This window comes from Rhinopithecus bieti, unplaced genomic scaffold, assembly GCF_001698545.2.
Source record: "Rhinopithecus bieti isolate Rb0 unplaced genomic scaffold, ASM169854v2 scaffold_9997, whole genome shotgun sequence".
Taxonomy (NCBI): Eukaryota; Metazoa; Chordata; class Mammalia; order Primates; family Cercopithecidae; genus Rhinopithecus; species Rhinopithecus bieti.
In genome coordinates, this window is record NW_016806398.1 from 2,627,881 (window position 1) to 2,654,691 (window position 26,811).

Here is a 26,811-nt window from a genome sequence, read left to right on the forward strand (position 1 = left end):
CGCAGAGGCTCATGCCTGTAATCCCAGCACTTTGGGAGGCTGTGGTGGGTGGACCATCTGAGGTCAGGAGTTCGAGACCAGCCTGGCCAACATGATGAAACCCCATCTCTACTGAAAATAGAAGAATTAGCCGGGCATGGAGGCCTGCACCTGTAGTCCTGGCTACTTGGGAGGCTGAGGCAGGAGACTCGCTTGAACCTAGGAGGCAGAGGTTGCAGTGAGCCCAGATCACATGACTGCACTTCAGCCTGGAGGACAGAGCAAGACTCCATCTAATAAATAAATAAGTAAGTAAATAAATAAATGTTGGCTAGGATCCCTGCCATTCATTCATTAATTCAACAAACATTCAACAAGCCCCTACTATATACCAAGCCCTATACTGTGCACCAGAGATACGGAGATGAATAGACTCCAGTCTGGAAGCAAAGAGACTGCAGCTGTAAAAACTGTTAGTTTCTACAACTGTCTTCCCATTCGGATCTCAAGAAGGTACTGAGGGGTCTCTTCTTGCTATGGTACTAGGCTGTAACGGTTCGATGAAAAAAATAATGAAAGGAATAGAGCAGTTTTTACAGCTGCAGTCTCTTTGCTTCCAGACTGGAGTCTATTCTAGTCGAAATCAGAGAAACTCCAAAGAAACACGGCAACGTGTATATCTGAGCGACTAATAATTTAAAAGATGACCTTTATTAAGTGCTTTCTCCATAGCTAGTACAAAGGTACCCGCTTTCCTTGGATTGTCTAGATTCTTCTGGCAACGTGGTCCTGGGCACAAGCGTCCTCTTCTCTGGACCTCATCAGTGCATTGTTACACGAAGAGAGTAGCACCGGGCGCTCAGTTCTGTCCCAGCTTTATGCTAGCGGAACTGCGGTTCGGCTGCCGGAGAGGGTGCCCGGAGGCTTTTCGTCAGCACTCCCACCCTAGCAACGTGCGCCTGCTGCTAGGGGCGGAGGCGGGGGAGGGCTCGGAGGCTGCTCACACCAGCCAGCTCCGCGTTCCCGCCGGCCCCAGCTCCAGCCCCCGAGCCCACCGGTGGGTACTGAGCCTGAGGTGGGAGAAGGGGGCGTAGCGGCAGACTGGGAGCGGGCAACCCTCGTCCTTTGGCCGAAGCCGAGAGCAGTTATGAGGGCCGACCTTGTGCTGGGTGGCGCTAGGTTCCCATCTTGGAGGATTCCTCTCCCCTCTTTCCACATCAAAAATAAGCTTTAGGCCGGGCGCGGTGGCTCACGCCTGGAATCCTAGCACTGCGGGAGGTGGGTGGATTGCCTGAGCTCAGGAGTTCGAGACCAGCCTGGGCAACACGGTGAAACCCTGTCTCTACTAAAATACAAAAAATTAGCCAGGCGTGGTGGCGTGCGCCTGTAGTCCCAGCTACTTGGGAAGCTGAAGCCGGAGAACTGCCAGAACCCGGGAGGCGGAGGTTGCAGTGAGCCGAGATCGCGCCGCTGCACTCCAGCCTGGGCGACAGAGCGAGACTCGAGACTCCTCTCTAAAAAAATAAATAAATAAAAAATAATAAACTTTAGTTGTTCGTATAATGGGCAGAGAGAGGAGCACTTGCGATCTGAAGCAACAGAAAGGAAAAACTGCACACAAGTCCACAAGTCATCCCCAAAATTTGAGGCAGCCTTGAGAGTGGTGGCCTAGAACTGGCTCCCTATGTGACTCTAGGCAAGAACCTCTTATTCCCTGGGCCTCGGTTTCCGCTATCTGTACCATTAGAAGTTCGAACCAGACCAGCTTCCAGGTGTTTCTACTCATACTTTTGTTTCTTTGAGCATTGTTTTGGCGGCTAAAGATGCCTTGGTCTCCCAGAGTGTAAGACAGAAGTGTGCAGAGGGAGATTTGCGGAGACGGAGGGAAATAAGATATCAGCGTTTGCATGAACAGGGGAGCAGGGAAATAAGGTGCAGTCCACCCAGCTCTGCCCCTGTGACCTTCAGCAAGTCATAGCCTTCTGAGTCCCATTTTCTACATGGAATAGAGCAGTTGGATAGGTACTGGTGTATATCAAGGAATATTGCACTGGAGAGTTAAAAGAGAATTCTCTGCTTTATGTTTAGGGTGGTTTAGAGTGACTACTGGATATCTCAAGGCCTTTGGAAAGCAGATTAGAATCGAAATAAGTGCTGGGATTCAGACTGAGGCCTGGTTCCAGCTGGAACCAATGGGGACATCCAGAGCCAAAATTGAGTCTATAGATTTTCCCATGTCCTCTCCAGCCTTTCTGGGTCTGGAGTCTGGGATGAAACAGGGTGACTGCTCTCTAAAGGATATGTTGTTGGGCAGGTTAAAAGGGCCCTTATGTTGTTGGGTCCTTAAAAAGCGTACCACTGGCCTGGGAGCAGTGGCTCACGCCTGTAATCCCAGCATTTTGGGAGGCCAAGGCAGGCAGATTACCTGAGGTCAGGAGTTCAAGACCAGTCTGACCAACATGAAGAAACCCTGTCTCTACTAAAAATACAAAATTAGCTGGGCGTGGTGACAGGTGCCTGTAATCCCAGCTACTCGGGAAGCTGAGACTGGAGAATCGCTTGAACCTGGGAGATAGAGGTTGCGGTGAGCCGAGATCGCACCATTGCACTCCAGCCTGGGCAACAAGAGCCAAACTCCAAGCTGACTGTTCATCTTAGTATTCCATTAATTAATTCAACAAGTGTTTATTTGCCTTGCGTTCATTCTCCTAGGCTAAGGTCAAATCATAGATACAAAAATGAACCAGAAATTATACCTCCTCTCAAATATATTACATGTTCATAATAAAAATAGTGGAAGATAACTTAGCAGTATTTTATTTCTTAGTCTACTCATAATAAGTTACAACAACGTAGACATAACCCAAATTCATATACTTTGTTCTTGAGACTTTTTAATTGCCTTGCTATGTAACATAATGAATTCTTAGCTTTGTTGGGTCCAGTCGCTCTGATCAGAGGCCATAATTTACTTCAGCTTTAATATCCTCTAGATTCATATATCCATTTGAATATGTTCTCTGTGTATATTTGTGCATTAATATTTGTGCATTATGAACAATATTAATAAGTGTGAAAATGCTTCCAGTATGGTCACTGTTAATCTTGCAGTCATGCTAGTAACCATAATTTATTGTTAACAGCTTGCCAGAATGAACCGAAAGCTTTATATGCACTAGCTTTTGTAGAGATGCAGTATAATATGCTGGTCAAGAACAGGGCCTCTGGAGTTGCACTGCCTGGATTCAAGGTTCAGCTCTGCCACTTATTTGCAGTATAAACTTGACCAAGCTATTTGATATCTCTGTGCCTCACTTTTCTCATCTGCAAAATGGCCATACAGGTTGAGTATCACTTATCTGAAATGTTTGGGACCAGAAGTGTTTCAAATTTCAGATTTTAGAATATTTGCATTATGTACTTAAGGGTTGAGCCTCCCTAATGGAAAACCTGAAATCCAAAATGCTCCAATGTGGCCAGGCACAGTGGCTCACGCCTGTAATCCCAGCACTTTGGGAAGCCTAGGCGGGCGGATCACTTGAGGTAGGAGTTCGAGACCAGCCTGGCCAACATGGTGAAACCCCGTCTCTACGAAAAACCCAAAACTTAGCCGGGCATGGTGGCACACACCTGTAATCGCAGCTACTCAGGAGGCTGAGACAGGAGAATTGCTTGAACCTGGGAGGTGGAGGTTGCCGTGAGCTGAGGTTGCGCCACTGCACTCCAGCCTGGGCAATAGAGTAAGATTCTGTCTTAAAAAAAAAAAAAAAAAAGAAAAGAAATCCAAAATGTTTCAATGACTATTTCCTTCTTATGTCATGTCAGTGCTCAAAGAGTTTTAGATTGTGGAGCATTTTAAATTTTGGATTTTTGGATTAGATGCTCAGCCTGTAGTAACAGTATCTCAGAGGCTTGTGGAATAGATAAAATGAGTTAATAAATATAAAACCTAGAGCAGTTCCTGGTACATTTTAAGTGCTATTTTTAATCTTTGCAGAAGTCAATGATGGAGTTATTATCCTATTTTACACATAGGAAAGTAAGACTTAGAGAGGTTCAACAACTTGCCCAAGGCCACATTGAGCTATAATTCACAACTAGTCCTGTCTAATGCAGGTACTAATGCATTTAATCAAATGTTGTTCTGACTATTCTGTGCTGCCCTTAATTCTCAGAATAAGCTGTACTGTCAATCAATATTCAGAATTTATTTGAATTATTAAAATTAAGTTATTAAAATGCAATAAAACTGTTTATTCTTTGTAGACATTTATAATGGAAATTCTGGACTAGAAGTCAAGAGATTTACTTAGTTACAATTTTGAGCAAATAATATTTCTATCCTTATTCTACAGATCTTTAAATAAATGATCGTAGTTATAATTTTGAGCAAATAATATTTCTACCCTTATTCTGCAGATCTTGAAATAAATAAATGGTTTATATATGGTGATTTTGAAAAGCTCTTCCATCTCAAATTCTAGGATAATTATTTAAAACAGGAGAAATTGCCTTTTTCACAAAAGCAGTAAACTCTGAAGCAGTCAACTCAAGATTTTTGATGAACAGAAGTACTATGTTAGGAGCAAAATCAAAATGTTTAATGATGTATTTAAATATATTTTGCATATTTAAAAAATATACAATTAGCATTATAGTATACTTTCCTGAATTGTGGAAATGTGAGGGAGATAATCTTGGAATTTTGTAAAATATTTCTTCCTTTGTGAGGGAAATCTACACTTAACCATCTCTTTAATAAACAAGGTCTTTATTTATCTTGTAAATCTCTTTTCAGTGCAAACATGCTTAGACAGAGAAGAGATTAACTTCAGTGGCTTCCCACTAATTACAGAGATTAAGAAGTGGCTGCCTGAACTATTTTCCAAAGGATACACATTACAAATTATTGCATGGGGCAGCTCACCAAGAAGATCCTATTGGTTTGGGGGTAAGTAATTCTAAAAGTTATCTTTCCCGTAGAATGTCCCATGAATATATATGCTTTTCTTGGGACGTATGGCTCTCTGACTATACCAATCACTTTTGAGCAGAGCCAATCCATTTATAGCACCTGCAATTTCCAGTGACCTAGATCTGTGGATGACATCTGTCGTTAGTTTGATGACAATGTTGAAAAATAGGTTAGGCTGGCAGATAAGAAGCCCTGCACCCTCTATCTATAAACAATACCACATCCCAAGCTTTTTGAAAACTATCCTGAATTTTGCCTCTCAGCATATCTTGTGGTCTCTTACAGAAAATCCTGGACTATGTGAAGTGGAAGGGACTTTAGATTCGCCACTTCACAAGTATTTTTGTTGTACAGTACTGTGCAAGCCACTCGGGGTACAAAGATGAATAATGAAAGACCTTCTCTCATTATACACATAATTTACTAAAAATAATTTCATCTAGTGTCCTAATTTTTTAGCTGGGGAGACTGAGGCCAGAGTGGGGAATGGAGCTGCTCAAGGACACATAATGGGATGAGGCAGGGCTGGGGTAGATCCTGGGTCTCTTGATGCCACTCACATTGTTTCCATTGCGTTATGCTTTTCTGTATTGGTTACCTAGTCTTGTCAGGAGGTAATTCTATCTACTTCTCAAAACGTAGGCTGAAAGTCTTCTGGAAAGCTCTATTTTTTTAACGCTAATGGTATGAATGAGAATATTAAGTTGATGCGTTTTAGCTGCTGTTCTCTCCTGTAGACAGTTCTTCCTAGAATTAGGTTGGTCATGCCCATAAGAAACTCATTTCCTAGAACTTTTAAGCAGAACCTCAGAAGAAATGGGGACTGGGTGCTCCCACTGCCCCCCATACTTCCCTCAGCTCTTTGATATCACAGCTAGTTGCAGGGGACACGTGACCTGGAGTAGTTGAGACGGGTCCTTAGGTTCCTTCGGTCCCAGCAAATATTCATGCTGGTCACATCTTCAGGTTTCTCTTTTTTTCAGTTTCACCAGCAACTGGTCTAGGACCTACATAAATAAGGTGCTTAGGAGGTGTTTCCTGAATGAGTGGAGGAGCACGTTTGAATGCATAATTCATTCTCTTTCTTTTCAATTCTAGCCTTGTTAGTTGAGGGGGATGATACAAGTAAATCTGGAAAATGTTTCATTATTCTTTTTATTCTAATATGTAATCCAATATTAACATTATTTAAATTCTGGGTCACTGGCTCTCAAACTTTTGGTCTCAGAACTTCTTTTCATTCTTAAAATTAAGAACCCCTGAAGAAGTTTTGCTTATGTAGGTTATAGATTGGATTTGAATCCTGCTCTGCTACTATTGTTTGACATTAAAACTGAGATTGAATGCCACATGCAGGGTTTGTTAAATTTAAAAATAAATAAATGAGACCAGGCACGGTGGCTCACACCTGTAATCCTAGCACTTTGGGAAGCCAAGGTGGGTGGATCACCTGAGGTCAGGAGTTTGAGACTAGCCTTGCCATAAAATGGTGAAACCCCATCTCTACTAAAAATGCAGAAAAAAAAAAAAGCCTGATGTAGTGGCGCATGCCTGTAGTCCCAGCTACTTGGGAGGCTGAGACAGGAGAATTGCTTGAACCCAGGAGGCAGAGGTTGCAGTGGGCAGAGATCACTCCATTGCACTCCAGCCTGGGTGACAAGAGTGAAACTCCATCTCAAAAAAGAAATAAAATAAATAAGTAAATGAACTAATTTTAAAAAACAGAAATTTTAAAGATATGTACTTATTAATTTTGAATTAGTAATAAACCTATTGCATATTAACATAAAATATCATTTTATGAAAAATAAATATACTTTCCAAAACCAAAATATTTAGTTAGAAAAAATGGTATTGCTTTATGGTTTTGCAAATTTCTAATGTTTCCCTTAAACAGGAGACAATTTGACTCGGATATCTGCTTCTGTATTCAGTCTATTGTAATCTATTGTTTATGTTGAGGTATAAAAAGAAAAGAAGGCCTGCACTTTGGGAGGCCAAGGCACGTGGATTGCTTGAGCCCAGGAGCTGGCGAAACCCCATCTCTACAAAAAACACAAAAAAGTTAGCTGAGCCTGATGGTGCAAGCCTGTAGTCCCAGATCCCCGGGAGGCTGAGGTGGGAGGATCACCTAAGCCTGGGAGGTGGAGGGTACAGTGAGATCACACCACTGCACTCCAGCCTGGGTGATAGAGTGAGACCCTGTCTCAAAATAAAAAAGAAAGGAGAAGGAGAAGGAAGAAGAAAAAAGGAAGAAGGAAGAAGGAAAAGGAGGAGAAGGAAGAAGGAGGAGAAAAAAGGAGAGGAAGGGAGAGAGGGAGGGAGAGAAGGGCCTCACCGAGAGATGTAGCTGGAAAGGGGAGGTCCTCCCAAACTCCCTGAAAGGCTCTCAGGAATCCCCCATGATCCATGGATCACACTTTAAGAACTACTAGTCTAGGTCATTACCTATATTGTCTCATTTAGTGTCATTATTTCTAGCATCTCAGGACATCTATTTCATGATTCTGGCACACAGAGGTGCCGTAGTGAAATTATTAAGAAAAAAAAAATCCAGCAACCAAGGAAGGTTATAACCTTTTAGAATAACTGAGGCTTTTCTTTTTCAAGAAGCTTCAGTAATGTGAATTATTTTTTATTTTTGATTACATCTTCTTAGTATTTATTTTATTGTGGCAGAGTGCATGTAACATAAAATTTATGATTAGTAACATTTAGTATATAGAGACAATGTTGTGCAACCACCATCACTATCTAGTTTTAGAACATTTTCATCACTCCAAAAGGAAACTCTGCCTCTTAGTTTATTTGTGTTCCTTTAAAAAAATAACTGAGCCTAAGTGGTTTATAAAGAAAAGCAATTTATTTGGCTCACAGTTCTGCAGGCTGTATAAAAAGCATGATGTGGGCTTCTGTTTCTGGTGAGGGCTCAGGAAGCTTCCACTGTGGCAGAAGGCAAAGGAGAGCCGGCATTCCATGGCAAGAGAGGAAGGAACCAGGTGAGGAGGAAGGTGCCAGGCTTTTTTAAAAACAGTTAGTTCTTGTGGGAACTAATAGAGTGAGAACTCACTAATTACCAGGGAGATGTCACCAAGTATTCATGAGGGATCTGGCCACATGACCAAAACACCTCTAACTAAGCCCTACCTCCAACATTGGGGATCAAATTTCAACATGAGATTTGGAGGGGGCACATATCCAAACTATATCTAGTCTATTAAGATATTCTATATTACATTCTATCTGTATCTATTAAGTAGTCACTCCCCAATCTCTTCCTCATCCCCGCTCTTGGCAACCACCAATCTGCTTTTTGTCTCTAGGTTTGCCAACTATGGATATTTCATATATATAGAATATGAACTATGTAGCCTTTTGTGTCTGACTTCTTTTGCTTAGCATGATGTTCTCAAGATTCACCCATGTTGTAGTACGTATGAGTACTTCATTCCTTTTAATGGCCAAGTAATATTTCATTGTATGGATTGACCACATGATGTTTATCCATTCATTTGTTGATGAATATTTGAGTTGTTTTTACTTTTCGGCCACTGTGAACAGTGCTGCTGTGAACATTTGTGCACAAATTTTTGTTTGAACATCTGTTTCTGTGTTTTTGGCTGTAAACCCAGGAGAAGAATTGCTGGACCATATGACACTTCTGTTTTTTAGTTATTACAGGACTTCTTAGTCTTTTTTAAAATCAGTTTTGTTTTGTGTATCTGCAACCTCAGGGCCGTAAGGGTGAAGCAGGGTGAGGAGGAAAAGCAAAATCATACAATTAATTAGTCTAAAAAAGGATTTATTTTCAACATCATACTACCATTATTGTGCCTAACAAAATTAACAATATGTATTCTTTTTATTAAACAAGGAACGCAACTTCCAGCAGCCACAAGGGATGCTGCTACTCAGGTCCCAACTGAAACAAGCTCCTCCACAGAAGGTTTGGTGTAGGTTTTGTGCCGTGATGGGGAAACTGCAAAGCAAACTCAAACACAGCACTTACAAATACAGGTACAGCAATCCTCCCCTGGGAGCCCAGGTTTTATCATGCCCCATTAAAACTCTCCACTAAAGAAAGAGAAGACCCAGGGTGAATGTTGATGGCCTTCCCTGAATAGTTTAGTGTGTTTTCTTTTGGATAAGAAACAGTCAGGGCTGAGTGTGCTGTCTCATGCCTGTAATCCCAGCACTTTGGGAGCCCAAGGTGGACAGATTGCTTGAGCTCAGTAGTTCGAGACCAGCCTTGCCAACATGGCAAAACCCTATCTCTGCAAAAAATACAAAAATTAGCTGGGCATGATGGCATGAGCCTATAGTCTCAGCTACTTGGGAAGCTGAGGTGGGAAGATTGCTTGAGCCCAGCCATGTGTGCCACTGCACTCCAGCCTGGGCAACAGTGTGAGACCCTGTCTCAAAAGAAAGAAACAGTCAGTTTATTAGCTAGTGGCTGCACCCATACACAGAGGGGCCTAAATCTTTAGGATTAATTGCTAGTGTGAGCAAAGAAAGACTCCTGGCTTCTTGGCTTCAGGATCTCCCTTTATCAGATTCCAATCCTTCAGTCATTCTGCACATTTTCAGAATAAATAATACCATTGCTGACCATGTCAGTGGGTCTCCCTTCTCTTCTCCTTTTTAAATATTCCTCCTTAGTCTAGCCTGAATTGCCTTCTTAACCCACATTCTTCTCCTACCCCACCACACCCCCATCCATTCCCATGCCATTGGGTCTCTCATTTTCTATACTCTTTTTAGCAGGCCTGATGAAATTATAGAAGAGAGAATTCAGACTAAAGCTTTTCAAGAGTATAGCCCAGCTCACATGGATACCGTCTCTGTTGTTGCTGCTTTGAACTCAGATGTTTGTGTCTCTGGAGGGAAAGATAAGGTGGGGTTTGCAGTGTTTCCCGGGAAACGAACTTTATTGCAGGGAAAGGAAGATATTTTGAAAGGAAGTCTATCTAGGGTTTGCATTTCTGGAGCAGGGTTGATGAGTGTAAAAATATGGGCTTTAGAGTTAGGAAGACTGGGTTTAAATCCCTGCTTGGCCACTTCCCATTCGTTTGGACAAGTCTTTACATTTTTTTGAGCTTCAGTATTATCTGTTAAGTGGGAATAATAATGCTACCTCACAGGTGGTTATAAAGATTAAATCAAAGAACGTAGGTGAGATCCTTAACACTATGCCTGACCACCCACATGCTTTCTATAAATGGCAGAGATCATACTTCCCACCAATGCCATGTTACACCTACATGGAGACACAGGAGTTAATTGTCAGCAAAAGGAACTTTCTAATCTCTTCTTTTATGCTCTTTACACTGGTATGCATTATGATTCCTCCCTGTGTTTTTGTCCTCCTTCCTCCCATTGTCGCATTTCTCTCCTTCATATTTGGATCTATCATAGCACTCACAGCTGGGATACTGGTAGCACAACTGCTAATTCTTCTTGTAGTGAATAATACTAATAATGGGCCGGGTGCGGTGGCTCACACCTATAATCCCAGCACTTTGGGAGGCCATGGCAGGTGGATCACTTGAGGACAGGAGCTGAAGACCAGCCAGGACAACATGGTGAAACCCGTCTCTACTAAAAATACAAAAATTAGCTGGGCATGGTGGCACATGCCTGTAATCCTAGCTACCTGGGAGGCTGAGGCTCAAGAATTGCTTGAACCTGGGAGGTGGAGGTTGCAATAAGCCGAGATCGGGCCACTATACTCCGGCCTGGGTGACAGAGCGAGACTCTGTCTCAAAAAAAAAAAATAATAATGTCTCTCATTTTCAATAGCCTTTTAGAATCTTCAATTTCCATTTGCATACTGTATTCCACTGGTTCTAAGATGCATGTTTTCACATTTTATTTTATTTTATTATTATTTGAGAGGGAGTTTTGCCCTTGTTGTCCAGGCTGGAGTGCAATGGCTCGATCTCGGCTCACCTCAACCTCTACCACCTGGGTTCAAGCAATTCTCGAGCCTCAGCTTCCTGAGTAGCTGGGATTACAGGCATGTGCCACCACACCCGGCTAATTTTGTTTTTTTTTTTAGTAGAGATGGGGTTTCTCCGTATTGGTCAGGCTGGTCTTGAACTCCCGACCTCAGGTGATCCGCCCGCCTTGGCCTCCCGAAGTGCTGGGATTACAGGCATGAGCCACTGTGCCTGGCCCTGTTTTCACATTGTAACACTTCTTAAATCAGGATGCATCTAACTATCCTAATTTAATTGACAGTATTTTGTCTTAAAATCTAGGCCGGGCAGGGTGGCTCACTGCAGTCTCCACCTCCTGGGTTCAAGGGATTCTGCTGCCTCAGCCTCCTGAGTAGCTGGGATTACGGGCATGTGCCACCATGCCTGTCTTATTTTGTATTTTTAGTAGAGATGGGGTTTCTCCATGTTGGTCAGTCTGGTCTCTAACTCCCGACCTCAGGTGATCTCCCCGCCTCAGCCTCCCAAAGTGCTGGATTATAGGCATGAGCCACTGTGCCCAGCTTGAAATGGTAAAATTTTTTAAAAAGCACCACAACAAAAATATACAGTACAGTAGGGAAAACAAATCTAACCCTATGTGGAATTCTCCTTCATCATCTACAGCCAGAACCTCCAGTGGAATCATTTCTCCTTGGGGAATGTTAGCCCAAACCCATCAGTAAGTTTAGAGCAGTGGTCTAGTGTCAGAGGGAGAGACAGAGAACCACCAGGAGAAAAGAAAAGAAACTCAAAGGAGGGGCACATGAGGAGGGATGGCCACAACAGGGAACCCCTAATGCTTTGAGCAAGTCCCTGAACAGAGAGGGAGTGAGTGAGGAGGGAGAAAGTAAGGTGGGAATGCAGTAGATGCTAGTGTCACTTTAACAAGAATTGAGTAATGAAACTAAAATCTTTACTCTCTTCAGACAGTTGTGGCGTATAATTGGAAAACTGGAAATGTGGTGAAAAGGTTCAAAGGACATGAACATGAGATCACCAAGGTAATTGTCAAATGATTATTATGAAGGCGATCTGGAACTGAATAAAGGATAGCTAATAGTTCTAAATATTAAGGGTGACTGAATCTTTGATCTTAAGGAAAAATGCAAAGGCTTTGTTTGATGCTGTGAAGTCCTACTTCAGGAGAAACAGAGCAAACCATTCACTTAGTTGTTGTTACAGGCATATCGAACACAGTTTTTCTTTTGTCATTAAGCCCTTAATAGCACAGGTAGTAAACAGAACACAGCTGATAACAACTCTCTCTGACCTATCCTGTCTCAACAGGTATAGTACTGAAGGCTTACCCTGTGCTTACCATAGCTAGGAAAATGACAAAATCCCTGTGCTCAGCAACCTTTTAGTCTAGTTGGGGACATTTAATGAACATTCAATAACAATGAAATAAAAATTAATTTGTTAGATAGCATTACAGACCAGAGTGAGCTTCCAGCAAAAATGATAGAGAATGCCAGTTTATATATAATTCCCTGCTCTGAAGTCCACCTAAATGAACCAAAAATTAAGATACACACTTCCTTTATAATGAAACTAGGCATCAGCCACAATCCCATAGCACAGAATATGATAGTTGCTTGCCAGATACGTTGTGTTCTGAACTAGACTGATAGGGAACACCATGCTGTAATTCACTTATCCCCAGATATTTGACAGAGTACAGATTTCACTAAAAGAGCTGCTCCTGAATGGTCCTCCCAACAGCCCTTTATTTAGAAAGATGAGGACTAAGGACATAGATTGTTGACCAGTAAAACAAGACAATGTAACAAAATTGAGGCTGCTGCCAGCTTGCTTCTCTTTCTTCTAGTCACCCTAAAATGCCGAAGGACTGACCAGGCATGGTGGCTCATCCCTGTAATCCCAGTGCTTTGGGAGGCTGAGGCAGGAGGATCATTTGAGGCCAGGAATGTTTTGTTTTGTTTTTTGAGATAGAATCTCACTCTCTCTGTTGTGTGATCACAGCTCACTGCAACCTCCATCTCGCGGGTTCAAGCTTTTCTTCTGCCTTGGCCGCCCAAGTAACTGGGATTACAGACGTGTGCCACCACACCTGGCTAATTTTTTTATTTTTAGTAGAGATGGGGTTTTGCTCGGTTGGCCAGGCTGGTCTCCAACCCCTGGCCTCAAGTGATTTGCCCGAGGCCGGGAGTTTAAAACCAGCCTGGGACATAGCAAGACCCCATCTTGACAAAAAATAAAAAAAACTAGCCAGGCACGTTGGTGCACACCTGTAGTCTCAGCTATTTAGACAAGACATAATCAGCCATCAATATTCAGGATGACAAATCAAGACATAATCAACCATGAATATTCAGCATGACAAATCAAGTTATAGTAGACCTTGGACTGAAAGGAAAGAAAGTGAGAGAGAATTGACTGTGTGTGAGTGTGTATATATGCGTGCACTTGTGTGTGTGTGTGCACATGCATGCGTGTGTGTGTGTGTGTGCATGTAATACTTGAGCATGTATTGAGCCTTGTTGAATTTACTGCCAAAGATTGGACTTGCCCTCATTCAAAGATGAAAAGATTAATAAGCAGAAAGGATCCAAAGTGAGGTCTATATGCCTAGATTTTTTAAAAATACACATATAACAAGCTAATGTCAGATGAAAATACACTTTGAAGGAAGAACTACTCAAGAAGCAAAGATAAAATTTGATTAATGCTTTTTACTCTATAAATTAAGAGAACATGTACTCTATGAAACAATAAGTTGAAAAAATAAGACAAGCCAGGGGCAGTGGCTCATGCCTGTAATTCTGGCACTTTGGCAAGGCAAGGCAGGAGGATTGCTTGAGCCCAAGAATTTGAGACCAGCCCAGAGAGCATAACGAGACCTCATCTCCACAAAAAATTAAAAAATTAGTTGGATGTGGTGGTGCACGCCTGTAGTCCCAGCTACTCAGGAAGCTGATGTGGGAGGATCATTTGAGTCCATGAAGTTGAAGCCATAGTGAGCTGTGATCATTTCACTGCACTCCAGCCTTGGTGACAGAGCAAGATTTGTCTCAAAAAAAAAAAAAAAAAAAAAAAAAAAAAAAGTGAGACAATAGAAGAATTATCTGGGAGAGAAAAGATTTGAGGAAAATGTTATTAAAAGTAAAATTGGCCAGGCAGGGTGGCTCATTCCTATAATCCCAACACTTTGGGAAGCTGAGGTGGGAGGATTGCTTGAGCTCAGGAGTTCAAGACCAGCTTGGGCAACATAGCAAGACCTGTCTATACTACAAATAAAAATACAAATACATTCAGTGGTCATAGTGGTGCATGCCTATAGTCCAAGCTACTTGGGAGGCTAAGGCAAGAGGATCGTTTAAGCCAGGGAGATGGAGGCTGCAGTGAGGTATAGTTGCACCATTGCAGCCCAGCCTGGGTGACATAGTGAGACCCAGTCAGAAAGAAAGAAAGCGGGAGGGAGGGAAGAGAGAGAGAGAGAAAGAGAGAGAGAGAGAAAGAGAGAAGAGAGAAAGAAAAAAAAAAAAGAAAAGAGAGGGAGAGAGAAAGAAAGAGAAAGGAAAGGAAGAAAGAGAAAGATTATTTATGTGCGGAGAGTGTTGTTTCTATGTAAAGGCATGGAAAGACATTCTTAAATTCGTAAAATCTTGCCATATGCAAAGCATTCCTGAATAATATAGTTGAAGGTATATTATTAAAGAATGTGAATGGGCCAGGCGTGGTGGCTCACGTCTGTAATCCCAGCACTTTGGGAGGCCAAGGCGGGTGGATCACCTGAGGTCGGGAGTTCAAGACCAGCCTGACCAACATGGAGAAACCTCATCTCTACTAAAAATACAAAATTAGCCGGGTGTGGTGGCGCATGCCTGTAATCCCAGCTACTCAAGAGACTGAGGCAGGAGAATCGCTTGAACCCAGGAGGCAGAGGTTGTGGTGAGCCGAGATCGCGCCATTGCACTCCAGCCTGGGCAACAAGAGGGAAACAAACAAACAAACAAAAAAATGCGAATGAATGATGAATAATAAAGCCAACTAATATTAAAGAAGTTCCAAACTGAATTCACTGTTTGAGCCTTCAGTCCAATTAAACACAGAATTATGTCTAAAGAATCGTCAAAACTAGGGCTATGAGAAGAAATGTAATTGTTTTAATTCTTTAAAAAATTTATATGAATAAAATGCAAAATATTAATAATATGATAATGGACTGGATAAAAAACCTACAAAAGTGGGAACGAGCCAGAAGTAATATAATTGTGCTAATTAAAGAAAAAATTTTTTCCTTACAAGAGATTCTTTTCTTTCTGAAATTAATACATTGAGAATATGAGTTTAAAGATATTAATACATATATAGAGGTATCATGAGAAGAACTCAGGTTACATATTATTTAAATTAAAATATAAAGGAAGGGAAAATAAATCTAAAATAAATATACAATTTTATAGAAAAAGAAGACAATGAAAATATGACAAAATGTTTTTCAAAACCAACAGAAAAGATGGAAGAAACAAGATCAAACATATATATGATAGCAGTAAATGTAATTGGGATAAATTCACTTATTGAAAGGCAGTACTCTTACTGAGTTAAAAACTAAAGCCACCTATACATTGTTTAAAAGAGACATATCTAGGCTGGGCACGATGGCTCACTTTTGTAATCCCAGCACTTTAGGAGGCCGAGGTGGGTGGATCACTTGAGGTCAGGAGTTCAAGACCAGCCTGGCCAACATGGCAAAACCCCATCTCTACCAAAAATTAAAAAAAAAAAAAAAAATTAGCCAGGCATGGTGGCACCCACCTGTAATCCCAGCTATGTGGGAGGCTGAGACAGGAGAATCACTTGAACCTGGGAGGCAGAGGTTGCAGTGAGCAGAGATCGTACCATTGCACTCCAGCCTGGGCAACAGAGTGAGACTGTGTCTCAATAAATAAATAAATAAATAAATAAGACATATCTAATGCAAAGCAGCTTTAAGATTGAAAGCAGGGGCTGGGCGCGGTGGCTCAAGCCTGTAATCCCAGCACTTTGGGAGGCCGAGACGGGCGGATCACGAGGTCAGGAGATCGAGACCATCCTGGCTAACACGGTGAAACCCCGTCTCTACTAAAAATACAAAAAATGAGCTGGGCGAGGTGACGGGCACTTGTAGTCCCAGCTACTCGGGAGGCTGAGGCAGGAGAATGGCGTAAACCCGGGAGGCGGAGCTTACAGTGAGCTGAGATCCGGCCACTGCACTCCAGCCTGGGCGACAGAGCGAGACTCCGTCTCAAAAAAAAAAAAAAAGATTGAAAGTAAAACAGTAAACATAGAACAGATATTTGTACACGCACACACACACACACACACACACACATATATATATAGCAACATTGTTTAGAATAGCCAAAAGCTGGAAACAACCCAAATGTCCTTTGACAGATTCATGGATAAACAAAATGTGGTAATATACATACAGTGGGCTATTTTTCACCCTTAAAAAGGAATGAGTGGCTTATGCTTGTAAACTCAGCATTGTGGGAGACCCAGGCAGATAGATCACTTGAGCCTGGGAGTTCGAGGCCAGCCTGAGCAACATGGCAAAACCCCATCTCTACAGAAAATACAAAAATTAGTCGGGTGTGGTGGCACACACTTACAGTCCCAGCTATTCAGGAGGCTGAGGCAAGTGGATTGCTTGAGCTCAGGAAGGGAAGGTTGCAGTGAACTGAGACCAGGTCACTGCACTCCAGCCTGGTTGACAGAGCAAGACCCTGTCTCAAAAAAAAAGGAATGAAATTCGGATACATGTTACAACATGGCTGAACCCTGAAAACATTATGCTAAGTAAGAGCCGGACACAAAAGGACAAATATGGTATGATTCCGCTTATATGAGGTACCTAGAATAGTCAAGTCCATAGAGACAGAAGTAGAATAATTGCGCGTGCCAGCGGCTGCTGGGAGAGGAAAATGGGCAGTAATTGTTTAAAGGTTGTAGAGTTTCAGTTTGGGATGATGGAAAAGTTCTAGAGATGATAGTGGTGATGGTTATACAACAATGAATGTACTTGTTGCCACTGAATTGTACACTTAAAAATGGTTAAAATTGTAAGTTTTATGTATATTTACCATAGTTACCAAGAAAAAAAAAAAAAAACATGATGGAAGAGATCAGAACAGGAAGAACAGGTCAGCAAAGATATATCAGGCAAATGTAAACAAACAGAGCAGGAGTTGGGATGATAATATCAAGCAAAGTTGTATTCAAGGTAAAACGCATAAAATGGAACAGAGATTCACTTCAAATTCTTCATAAGTACAACAGAATCACCTGTCGTAACAGTACAGTATCCATTTTTGGGGTGTGGTAATGATCAGGTGTAAAAGGAATCCCACAGGAGGAAGTTCTATAGGAAGCCCAAGAGGGGAAACATCCTCACCAAGGTGACGTGATCTGAGGAGGTGAGATTTTTAACCTTACACTGAAGGACAGGAGGAAATCTGCTACATAAAGGAAAAGGTAGCACAACATTGAAAAAGGTGGAAATTCAGACTGGCCCATGCTTTGCATTCATAGATTTCAAGCTTAGGTATTAATCTTGAGAAGTGTGTGTGGGGGCCAGGTGCGGTGGCTCATGCCTGTAATCCCAGCACTTTGGGAGGCCGAGGTGGGCGGCTCACCTGAGGTCAGGAATTGGAGATCAGCCTGGCCAACGTGGTGAAACCCTGTCTCTACTAAAAATACAAAAATTAGCTGGGTGTGGTGGCTGTCGCCTGTAATCCCAGCCACCCGGGAGGCTGAGGCAGGAGAATCGCTTGAACCCAGGAGGTGGAGGCTTCAGTGAGCCAAGATTGCGCCACTGCACTCCAACCTGGGTAACAGTGAGACTCCATCTCAAAAAAAAAAAGAAGTGTGTGGGGAGGGAGTTATGCAGACTCATCTTTTCCCCCCAATTTAAAGTCCAGTCCAACTAGCACACCAGAGCTATTTCAGTGTTATTGTTTTTTCCCTGAGCAGGTAACCTGTATTCCCAATTCCAGCCAGTTCTTCAGCGCCTCTCGTGACAGGATGGTCATGATGTGGGACTTGCACGGTTCCTCACAACCAAGGCAGCAATTGTGTGGCCATGCCATGGTGGTCACCGGATTGGCTGTGAGTCCAGGTAAAACAAAGTGAACCTCTTCCCAACACCTTGATACTTTCTGAAAAGCCCATTCAGGTCCCCTCTCACAGGCTGTCTTCTCACCATTGTTTCCAAAGACTCATCACAGCTGTGCACTGGCTCTCGGGACAACACCCTGCTTCTGTGGGATATGGTGACAGGACAGAGTGTGGAAAGAGCATCTGTCTCCAGGAACGTGGTATGAACTCGAACTTGGTACAGAACAGGGCAGCAGAAAGGAGCATGGGGTGAAGGAAAGGCTCAGGAGAGAAATCAGGAGGCCCACGAGCAGAAATTAGAGCCTGGGTCCCAATTGCTGTCCCCTAACCTGCTGTGAGACCCTGGCCTCTCGGGGTTATTAGATTAGATGGTCCCTTGAGTCTTCTGCTCCAGACAATGATTTTACTCACTCATGTGGGAATTAAAAATGGTCTTCATTATTTATTTCACTATTCCTTTTCTTCTGTGGGCCAGACACTGTGCTAGGAACAGGGTTAGTGACCAAGGACAGAGTTCCTGTCTTCCAGGAGCTCACAGCTTATGCTTATTGTATGTTCATACGTGTAACATCATGTGGAGAAATAAACATTACCTTTTGCTTTATGTAGAATTTGCATTGCTTTTGAAGGACCTGTTTTCTAGTAGCAGACTGGTATAAACTGCAGAGCCTTTGGAGTCAGTCATACCCAGGTTCAAGTCATGGATCTATTACTTACCAGCTATGTTATCTCAAGGAAGTTACTTAAGCTCTTAGAGTGTCTGTGTCTTCATTTATAAAATGGGAAGAATTCTATCACCTGCTAAGGTTCTTCAGAGGATGAATTGAAATACTAGATGTGAAATACCTGTCGTTGTACCTGACCCATAGTAGATGTTCTTTTAGTGGTCGTCAAATTTCTGTCCCAGTCATCTTTTCTAATTTTGAAGATGACTGCCAATGGTTAGATGTGCTTGCCCCATGCCCTCTATATTGGTGGAGTTTACTGGAAGAAAAGAAAATCCTGTTAGTTTGGGTTATTTTGGAAACTGTTTTATGCCTGTCCAAGCACGGGCCTGCAGGGATAAAGAGAAACATGAATGCTCTTCCTGATCCCCATGAGGTGTTGGGCTAGAGTTTCAGTGAACCCGCCTTACAACAGGTGCTGTTCTATTTGTCACACGGCTGGGGTTTCAGGTACTCTAAGGGTGCCTGCATGTATTTTGGTGCTCACAACTGGCCCAGCTGTTCCCTTGCTGCTGATAACCTGGGAGATGCAGGTAGAGCATGACTGATAGGTATCTGCAAAATGTAAGATGCCTGTAAATGAATTTGCTAGTTTAGAATCCTTGAGAAGAGGCACAGTGATGCTAGTTAGCACATTTGACAGGAATTACAGCAGAGGAATGACTTGGTGTGAGAAGTTCTGAACAGTTTGCTTTTTCTAGGTCACTCACCTGTGCTGGGTCCCCAGAGAACCATACATACTACAGACCTCGGAAGATAAAACCCTCAGGTGGGCTTACTGAGCAGCAGTGAAAGTGTTTCTTGTGAGGTTTGTGGCTCCCATGTGTACATGGCTCCATTCCCACTCTGCTTCTCCACATTGCTCTGCCCTTCCCAGAGCCTTCTGTTCCTCTGCCCTTCACTGGTGGTGGGGCCTCTCTGCTCTGGCCCCATGGATCATTAAGGTAGAGACTGTATGCCATGAGATCAGACCTGGTAAAAGCCCCTGTTCTAGATGGTTTCAAAGCATCTGATTCAGCCAGCTCCTGCTATGTGAATGTGTTCAGATTAACCCCAGAATCAGTCACTTGCTTGTCCTACCCTGTCGGGCTGCCTGGCTCTCCTTGCTACTCCTGCATGGCTCCTGGTGTTCTCAGTCACCCAGCCTTCAGCTGAAGCCCTCCCTGGGGAAGCAGGGTGGAAATCAGCATCAGGGGAGTCAGTAAAGTCAATAGTTCTTAGACCGGAGAGCAAAACTAGAAACTTTGGATCTCAGAAGAGATTCTCCTTAGAAAATGGTAGGAATGGGGTAAAGAGGTAAAAATAAAATAAGGAGCAAAACAAAATACTCCCCAGTGGACCCCATAGCCAAGTATGGCCATGATCTGTATGTAAATCTTCTGTAACCGATTCTGAATGATGACTGATCTTCCATAGCAGAATAAGTATCTTTTTAAAAATTTAAGTCACAGGCACAGAAATATCCTTTTGTCCATGGAAAGCAGTGCCTCAAAGGACCAAATTAACAAATTAACTTGTACAATTAAGATGCTTGGTCTCAATTTCTATTAACTGATCTCAAAATAGAAAGAACTCAGATGTCATTCAATTTGGTTACTTCCTGCCAGCTTTAGAGTCTCAGAGATTGATCTGGTTCATGCTGCTGTTTTTAGGTAAATCATGCCATTCCAATCTGGCTGGCCTACACAGCAAAGAGCCAAGACTTTTATGATAGTGGGACAATATGGATGTATTTCAGTCACATTTACTACAAGCTAATTTCCTGCCCTAATCTCTTTCAGATTATGGGACAGTCGGGGGCTGCAGGTAGCTCATATGTTTCCTGCAAAGCAGTACATTCAGACCTACTGTGAAGTCAGTGTGGATGGACACAAGTGTATCTCCTGCAGCAATGGCTTTGGAGGAGAAGGCTGTGAAGCCACGGTAGGAGACTGTGTGAGGTCCAGGTATCTGGTTGCTGATGAACAGATCACTTACTCTGGCCTCATGCCTATAGTTGCGCTACACAGGCGAGCTCTGCTAATGGCTCAGGCGTCTTTCAAAAGCATACTGTGAGTGATCTTTGCATTCCAGTTGCTTCATTTAAGAAACATTCATAGGGGAGGCCGAGGCAGGAGGATTACTTGAGCCCAGGAGTTTGAGACTAGCTTGGGCAACAGAGCAAGACCCTGTCTCTATATAAAACTAAAAAGTTAGCTGGGCATGGTGGCATGTGCCTGTAGTCCAAGCTATTCAGAGGCTGGGCTGGGAGGATCAACTGAGCCTAGGAGTTTGAGGCCAGCCTGGGCAACAAGGGAGACCCCATCTCAAAAAAATAAAGAAAGAAAAGAAAAGAAACATTCATCAACTTAGGACTCTCTGAATTGGTAGTAGGAAATAGGAATGGGATGAGAGTCAAGATGGGGAAGAGCTAAACACAGAACTAGTCTGCTGATGTCTCTACTCGCAGCAGAGCTTGGAGAGGGGAGGGACTGTTTGAAGAACGAGATTTATTCCCATTATAGGCATGGCCACAGTAAAAGAAGCTCAAGCTTTTTAGGAAATTTGGAGTTCTAGTGTTGGTCCAGGGCCTACTCCATCCCTTACTCATATACCTTCCTTGCAGTTAATTTTGGAATAGATTGCCTAGGCTCCTCCAAAGCACCTTTGATTCATAATTGTAGAATATCAATTAAAAGTGTTATCTAGTATTCAAATAGAACAATTATGCCTCCTATTTTATCGAACATTTCTTGTGTGCTGGGCACTGGGCTGAGCACATTACATGTAATATCTCATTTAATCCTTAAAAACAACCCCATGAGTTAGGTACTATTATAATTCCCATTTCACAGAGAAGGAAATAGAGGCATGGCAAGTTGACATCTCTTGCACAAGACCACATCCCTAGTAAATGGTAGATTGGGGTGTTGCAGCCTTTGAATGTAGCATCTCTTTTCTAAGTGAAACATTTCCAGCTCCTACAGCTATTCCCTGGATAACTTCATTATCTTTTTGGACATAATTAAATTTGCTCTCCTCCCTGAACATTATTCTCCAGCTGTGATCTGATCTGTATCTATGAGAGTAGGACTGGCAGCACTGACTGGCACTTCCCTCTTGTAGACACTAGTCTTCACACATCAAGGTTCAGCATCTAGGCATTAAATCAGAATGTCTACACTTATATGTACTTATACCTATGAGGTACTTCTAACCATGGGGTCCCCACAGGACCCACAGATGCCAAGAGGTTGAAATAAAGCAGCTCTTGAGTTGCCATGAAAGCAAACAACCCCATACTGTTGTTTCGGGTTCCCCATGATGGAACACCATCATGCTGTAGGACTAGGAGCTTTTACTTCCCTAACCATTAAAAAGGCAAAAACTTACGACACATTCTTAACCAGGGTTGTTTGAGACATAGTTGAGGCTTAAAATAATCACTAGATGGGGGTTGTTGGGTCTGTGGATGGATGAAGATATGTGAGCAGGTAAGTGGAGGGAATAGGTACATCATGGGAGCGGGGGGAGATTCGTGGACGAAGCTAGATGAGTAAGTATGAGCTGGTCCATGTCATTACTTTGCAGTTGTGGGACCTAAGACAGACTCGAAACAGAATATGTGAGTATAAGGGGCATTTCCAGACTGTTGCATCCTGCGTCTTTCTACCAAGAGCATTGGCCTTGATGCCTTTAATTGCTACCTCATCACATGATTGCAAGGTGAAGATTTGGAACCAAGATACTGGAGGTAAGGAGCCTGCTGTCAGTTCTCCTCAAAAGACACATGAAGTCCTAAAACCTTCTTTAAAACTCCCTCTTCCCATTGCTCAGCATTACAAAGCCACCCATCTTCTGCCACTGTCTAGTCCTGTGGTTAAGAGGTGATGTCAAGATGCTATCCCCATGTATCCCCTGGTACTGTGTTGTATAGACTCATTCCTGAGAACTCACATTGATTTGGCTCTTACATTCTTTCTACCTGAAGTTCTTCATCAGATTCTAATTTGTGACACTTAAAATACCTGGAAAAGAGAACAAGAATTGCCACTTTTGAATTCTTCTTTCGAGGACTAAAATGAAACCCTCAGCTTTTGGTGAGGTTAAGGGGGAGTAAGGATAGTTTCAGAAAGTCTCTGCCCTGTTTTGATTCTGTAGCTGAAGTTTAAGAACACAGTAAGCTCATAACATTTCAAAGCATCAGAGAAAAAGGATGTCTTATGCAACCCAGGTCCCCAGATTCCTGGATCTGCTAGAGTCAGCCCCTGCTGGCCGATTGTTAAATATTCAGGATTTTTGTGAACTGGTTTTTAAACCTTTGGTAGCCTGAAATCTGATCATGGTGGAGGTATTTACACCATGACAATTGACAAGTGCTATGAATCAGTGGTGGTGGTGTTTTTTCCTCCAGAAAGCTGGTTTACCAGCACGCCACTGCCTCCATCTGTTCTGTCCTGGACACAGGGTTCTGCCATAGATAGAAATAGCATTGACTTAAAGAACTTTAAACCAAATCTCTCCTACAGCAGTCTTCTAGAACTCAGCTCCTCTCAGGGGAGACAGGGTAGTTCCCTCAGAGAATAGAGGCCGGACCGTGTCTTGTGGGCACTCTGCAAATAGCTGTGGCCACAAGCCAAACTTCCATAGTAAGGACAGCCTGCTGTACTGTCACCTGGAGTGGCTTCTCCAGCCACCCAGGTGTAACAGTTGCTTGAGGAGAAAGAGCAGATGTTTTAGACTTAATGATCTTAAACCTTACCAGGGAGAACGAGGTCTGAAAGTATTGACCTGACCAAGTGGCACAGATTCCCTGCCCAACAGGTATGAGCCTGTAGATTTTAGAAGAGTGGCCTCTAAGGTGCAGATGGAGGGAGATGGGTCAGCTGAAACCCCTAAAGAATGCCTTTCAGGCTCCCCCATTATCCTTCATCTCCAAGGCATCAAGACCCCAGGAAGCCAGCAGCTAAAGACCAGTATTCTTGTATGTTTTTCCCTGCCTGGGCCCTGCTTTATTCTCTGGGCAGGTGACTGAGGGCACCTTTGTAACATGTCTTTAGCCAGTGAGAACCTGATACTTCTTGGTGATGGAATGCATCCTGTTTGGCCCGTGTGCCATTCTCTACCATTGATGTCGTGGGGTTGGCCCAAGTTCTGACCTCCCTGGTATGCTTTCCTCTGAAGAAGTGGGTCCTCTCTCATACTGGTTAGATATGTACAGCAAATGCTTTATTTCCTCGCATTTCTCATGAAGATATCACGTTTCATGATGCTACACTCTTGGCCTAATCTGCTGGTTCCCCTTTTCCCCCCAGCCTGCCTTTTCACCTTGTCTCTGGATGGATCAGGACCCTTGACTTCTCTGGCTGTTGGTGACGCCATCTCCTTATTGTGTGCAAGTTTTAACAGAGGAATTCACTTACTCAGAATGGACCACAGCCGAGGGCTGGAACTGCAGGAAGTGGCAGCATTCTGAGGCCAAGAGACACTCACTGGACAATATCAAACCATGGCCCTTTCTCAGCGTGGCTTTGTGTCTTTCCCATTTATCTTGTGGGGAGTGGGATGTAGGGCTGGTATTCTTTGCTTAGGTTCACTTAGAAGATGTATCAGTGTTGTAAGTCAAATAATTTAAGTCCAGTGATTCAAAATCAGGCATAGAGTCCAGAAACATGGACTACACATAAAGTTCTCTATTTAAGTTAAATACAAATGCAACTTTTTAGTGAGCTTGTAGGACTACTCTTCAAAAAAAGTTTATTGCTCAGAATGATGACCTGTAAATGTAAGAGTGGCAGGCCTCTGTCTGTGAAAGTCAGAACACAGGGCTCAAGCCTCTGAAACTGACCCTTTCCAAGTCTTCACAAAAGAAAAAAGGCAATGGGGAGAGAGAGTGTTTTGGTTACATCAGAAATAATTGAGATGGGAAAAAATAGTGCAGCTCCATAGAGGAGACAGACTGTAGACAATGAGATTAAGCTTCAGTCACTGCTCCTCAGCAATGTGAAGAATCAAAGTCAGGGCAAGCAAGCGAAAGCTTGGACTTCTATTCAAAGTGGCAGCAGAGTGGGAGGGCGGTGCCCTTCTAGCCCAGTGCTGCTGAACTTGTGTGAAAATCAGACCTGAGATGGCTTGAAGCGGCCAAGAATCACATGGGCATTGCCCAGAATTATAGGAGTTAGCACATCTGCTCTACAGATAAGAAAACATTGAAATTCAAAGGTTAAGGCCAAAAATATCTCACTTGCAATTTTAATATTTTTATTTGGATTTATATAAATGAAACATATATATATGTTTTGGAATGGCCAGAGTGAGGCAAAGGGGATCCCTGAAATAACATTAGAACATACAGGAAAAACGAGGCAGGTGGATCACTTGAGGTCAGGAGTTGGAGACAAGCCTATATCCGTGTGCCTGTAGTCCCAGCTACTCAGGAGGCTGAGGTGGGAGAATCACTTGAAGCTGGCAGGCAGAGTTTGCAGTGAGCTGAGATTGTGCCACTGCACTCCAGCCTGTGTGACAGAGTGAGAGACCTTGTCTTGAAAAAAAAAAACATACAGGAAAAGAGGGATGGAGTCAACTGTGCCCCGACATTAAGCCCCCTTCAGTGAGGAGGGGCAAGGTGCTCAGGCCTGCCTGTGTGGCCCCCAGGAGTCAGACCTCAGCCTCGTGATCACAGGCCCATTTTCATCCAGGGAAAATGGAGTCCTTTCTGCCTTCAGAGATGCCCACACGTAAGGCACATGAGGCCTGGAGATTCCCTTTCTGACAAGTCCCAGCCAAAGAAATATTTTGCATTTGTCTTCTCTGGCCTCTGCTTGTCTCTGATACCAGTGGCTGACAGCCACCTTCCTTGTTCCCTCTCTTGGTGTGATCATGGCTAACTGCAACCTCAATCATCAGGGCTCAACCAATTCTCCCTCCTTATCCTCCTGAGTAGCTGGAATGTGGGCATGCACCACCACACCTGGCTAATTTTTTGTGTGTTTGTGTAGTCTCCTGGGCTCAAGTGATCCATCTGCCTCAGCCTCCTTAAGTGTTGAGATTACAGGTATGAGCCACTGCATCCAGCTGAGAGTCTGTTCTTAAGTTAGTACAAAGAGTCAGACTGGACTTTGAATCTCCACTTCTCCATTTAGCTGGATGATCTTGGGCAAGTTATAAAATCTGTTTCCTCTTCACTTTATAACATGGGGCTCATGATCATACCTCACCACAGGGCTGTTCTGAAGACTGGACATAGCTATTTTAAATGCTAGGAAAGGCCAGGTGCAGTGGCTCCTAGCACTTTGGGAGGCCGAGGCAGGAGGATCACCTGAGGTCGGGAGTTTGAGACCAGCCTGACCAACATGGAAAAACCCCGTCTCTACTAAAATACAAAAATTAGCCGGGCGTGGTGGTGCCTGCCTGTAATCCCAGCTACCCGAAAGCCTGAGGTGGGAGAATTGCTTGAACCCAGGAGGCGGAGGTTGCGGTGAGCCAAGATTGCACCATTGCACTCCAGCTTGGGCAACAAGAGTGAAACTCCGTCTGAATAAATAAATGCCAGGAAAGGTGCTGACAAATGGTAACCATAATTATTTATTGTCCTCTCTGTCCAGACTAAATATTCCCTTTCCATATTAAACATTTACCATTCTGCCAGATGCGTTGGCTCATGCCTGTAGTCCCAGCACTTTGGGAGGCTGAGGCAAGCAGATCACAAGGTCAGGAGTTCGAGACCATCCTGGCCAACATGGTGAAACCCTGTCTCTACTAAAAATAGAAAAATTAGCTGGGTGTGGTGGTGTGCACCTCTAGTCCCAGTTACTCAGGAGGCTGCGGCAGGAGAATCGCGTGAACCCGGGAGGTGGAGGTTGCAGCGAGCTGAGACCGCACCATTGTACTCCAGCCTGGGCAAAAGAGAGAGACTCTGTCTCAAAATAAAATAAATAAATAAAAATAAACGTTTACCATCCCTTCATCCATTCTTACATCTTATCCTCTAACCCTTTAGTCTTGTTTTGCTCTCCTTTGATTCCTTGTTATGGGTCTTTCAACTCTGGAA

At 43.2% G+C, this 26,811-nt stretch overlaps 1 protein-coding gene across 3 annotated transcripts; it reads left to right on the forward strand.

The window, feature by feature from the left end:
- Positions 1 to 903: 903 nt before the first annotated feature.
- On the forward strand, positions 904 to 26,097 carry WDR31 (WD repeat domain 31). Of its 3 annotated transcripts, none has more exons than XM_017875977.1 (11): positions 904 to 1,036; positions 4,778 to 4,930; positions 8,829 to 8,971; positions 9,719 to 9,848; positions 11,859 to 11,933; positions 17,914 to 18,058; positions 18,157 to 18,257; positions 19,484 to 19,551; positions 20,564 to 20,705; positions 22,353 to 22,515; positions 24,077 to 26,097. In XM_017875977.1, the coding sequence occupies exons 3-11, from the start codon at positions 8,856 to 8,858 to the stop codon at positions 24,235 to 24,237; spliced, it is 1,101 nt and encodes a 366-aa protein (XP_017731466.1). In that variant the 5' UTR covers positions 904 to 1,036; positions 4,778 to 4,930; positions 8,829 to 8,855; the 3' UTR covers positions 24,238 to 26,097. The 3 variants fall into 3 exon arrangements, with proteins under 3 accessions (XP_017731466.1, XP_017731465.1, XP_017731467.1); XM_017875976.1 differs by having other exon boundaries at positions 905 to 1,036; positions 9,716 to 9,848; XM_017875978.1 differs by lacking the exons at positions 904 to 1,036; positions 4,778 to 4,930; positions 9,719 to 9,848 and having other exon boundaries at positions 8,878 to 8,971.
- Positions 26,098 to 26,811: the final 714 nt, after the last annotated feature.

Excerpts from the sequence above, each read along its gene's own strand:
- WDR31 (XM_017875976.1), top strand. The coding sequence starts at position 8,856 with ATGCTGCTACTCAGGTCCCAACTGAAACAAGCTCCTCCACAGAAGGTT. Across the intron at positions 11,934-17,913 it reads ATGAACATGAGATCACCAAG|GTAACCTGTATTCCCAATTC; the intron begins GTAATTGTCAAA and ends TTCCCTGAGCAG. Across the intron at positions 18,258-19,483 it reads CATCTGTCTCCAGGAACGTG|GTCACTCACCTGTGCTGGGT; the intron begins GTATGAACTCGA and ends TGCTTTTTCTAG.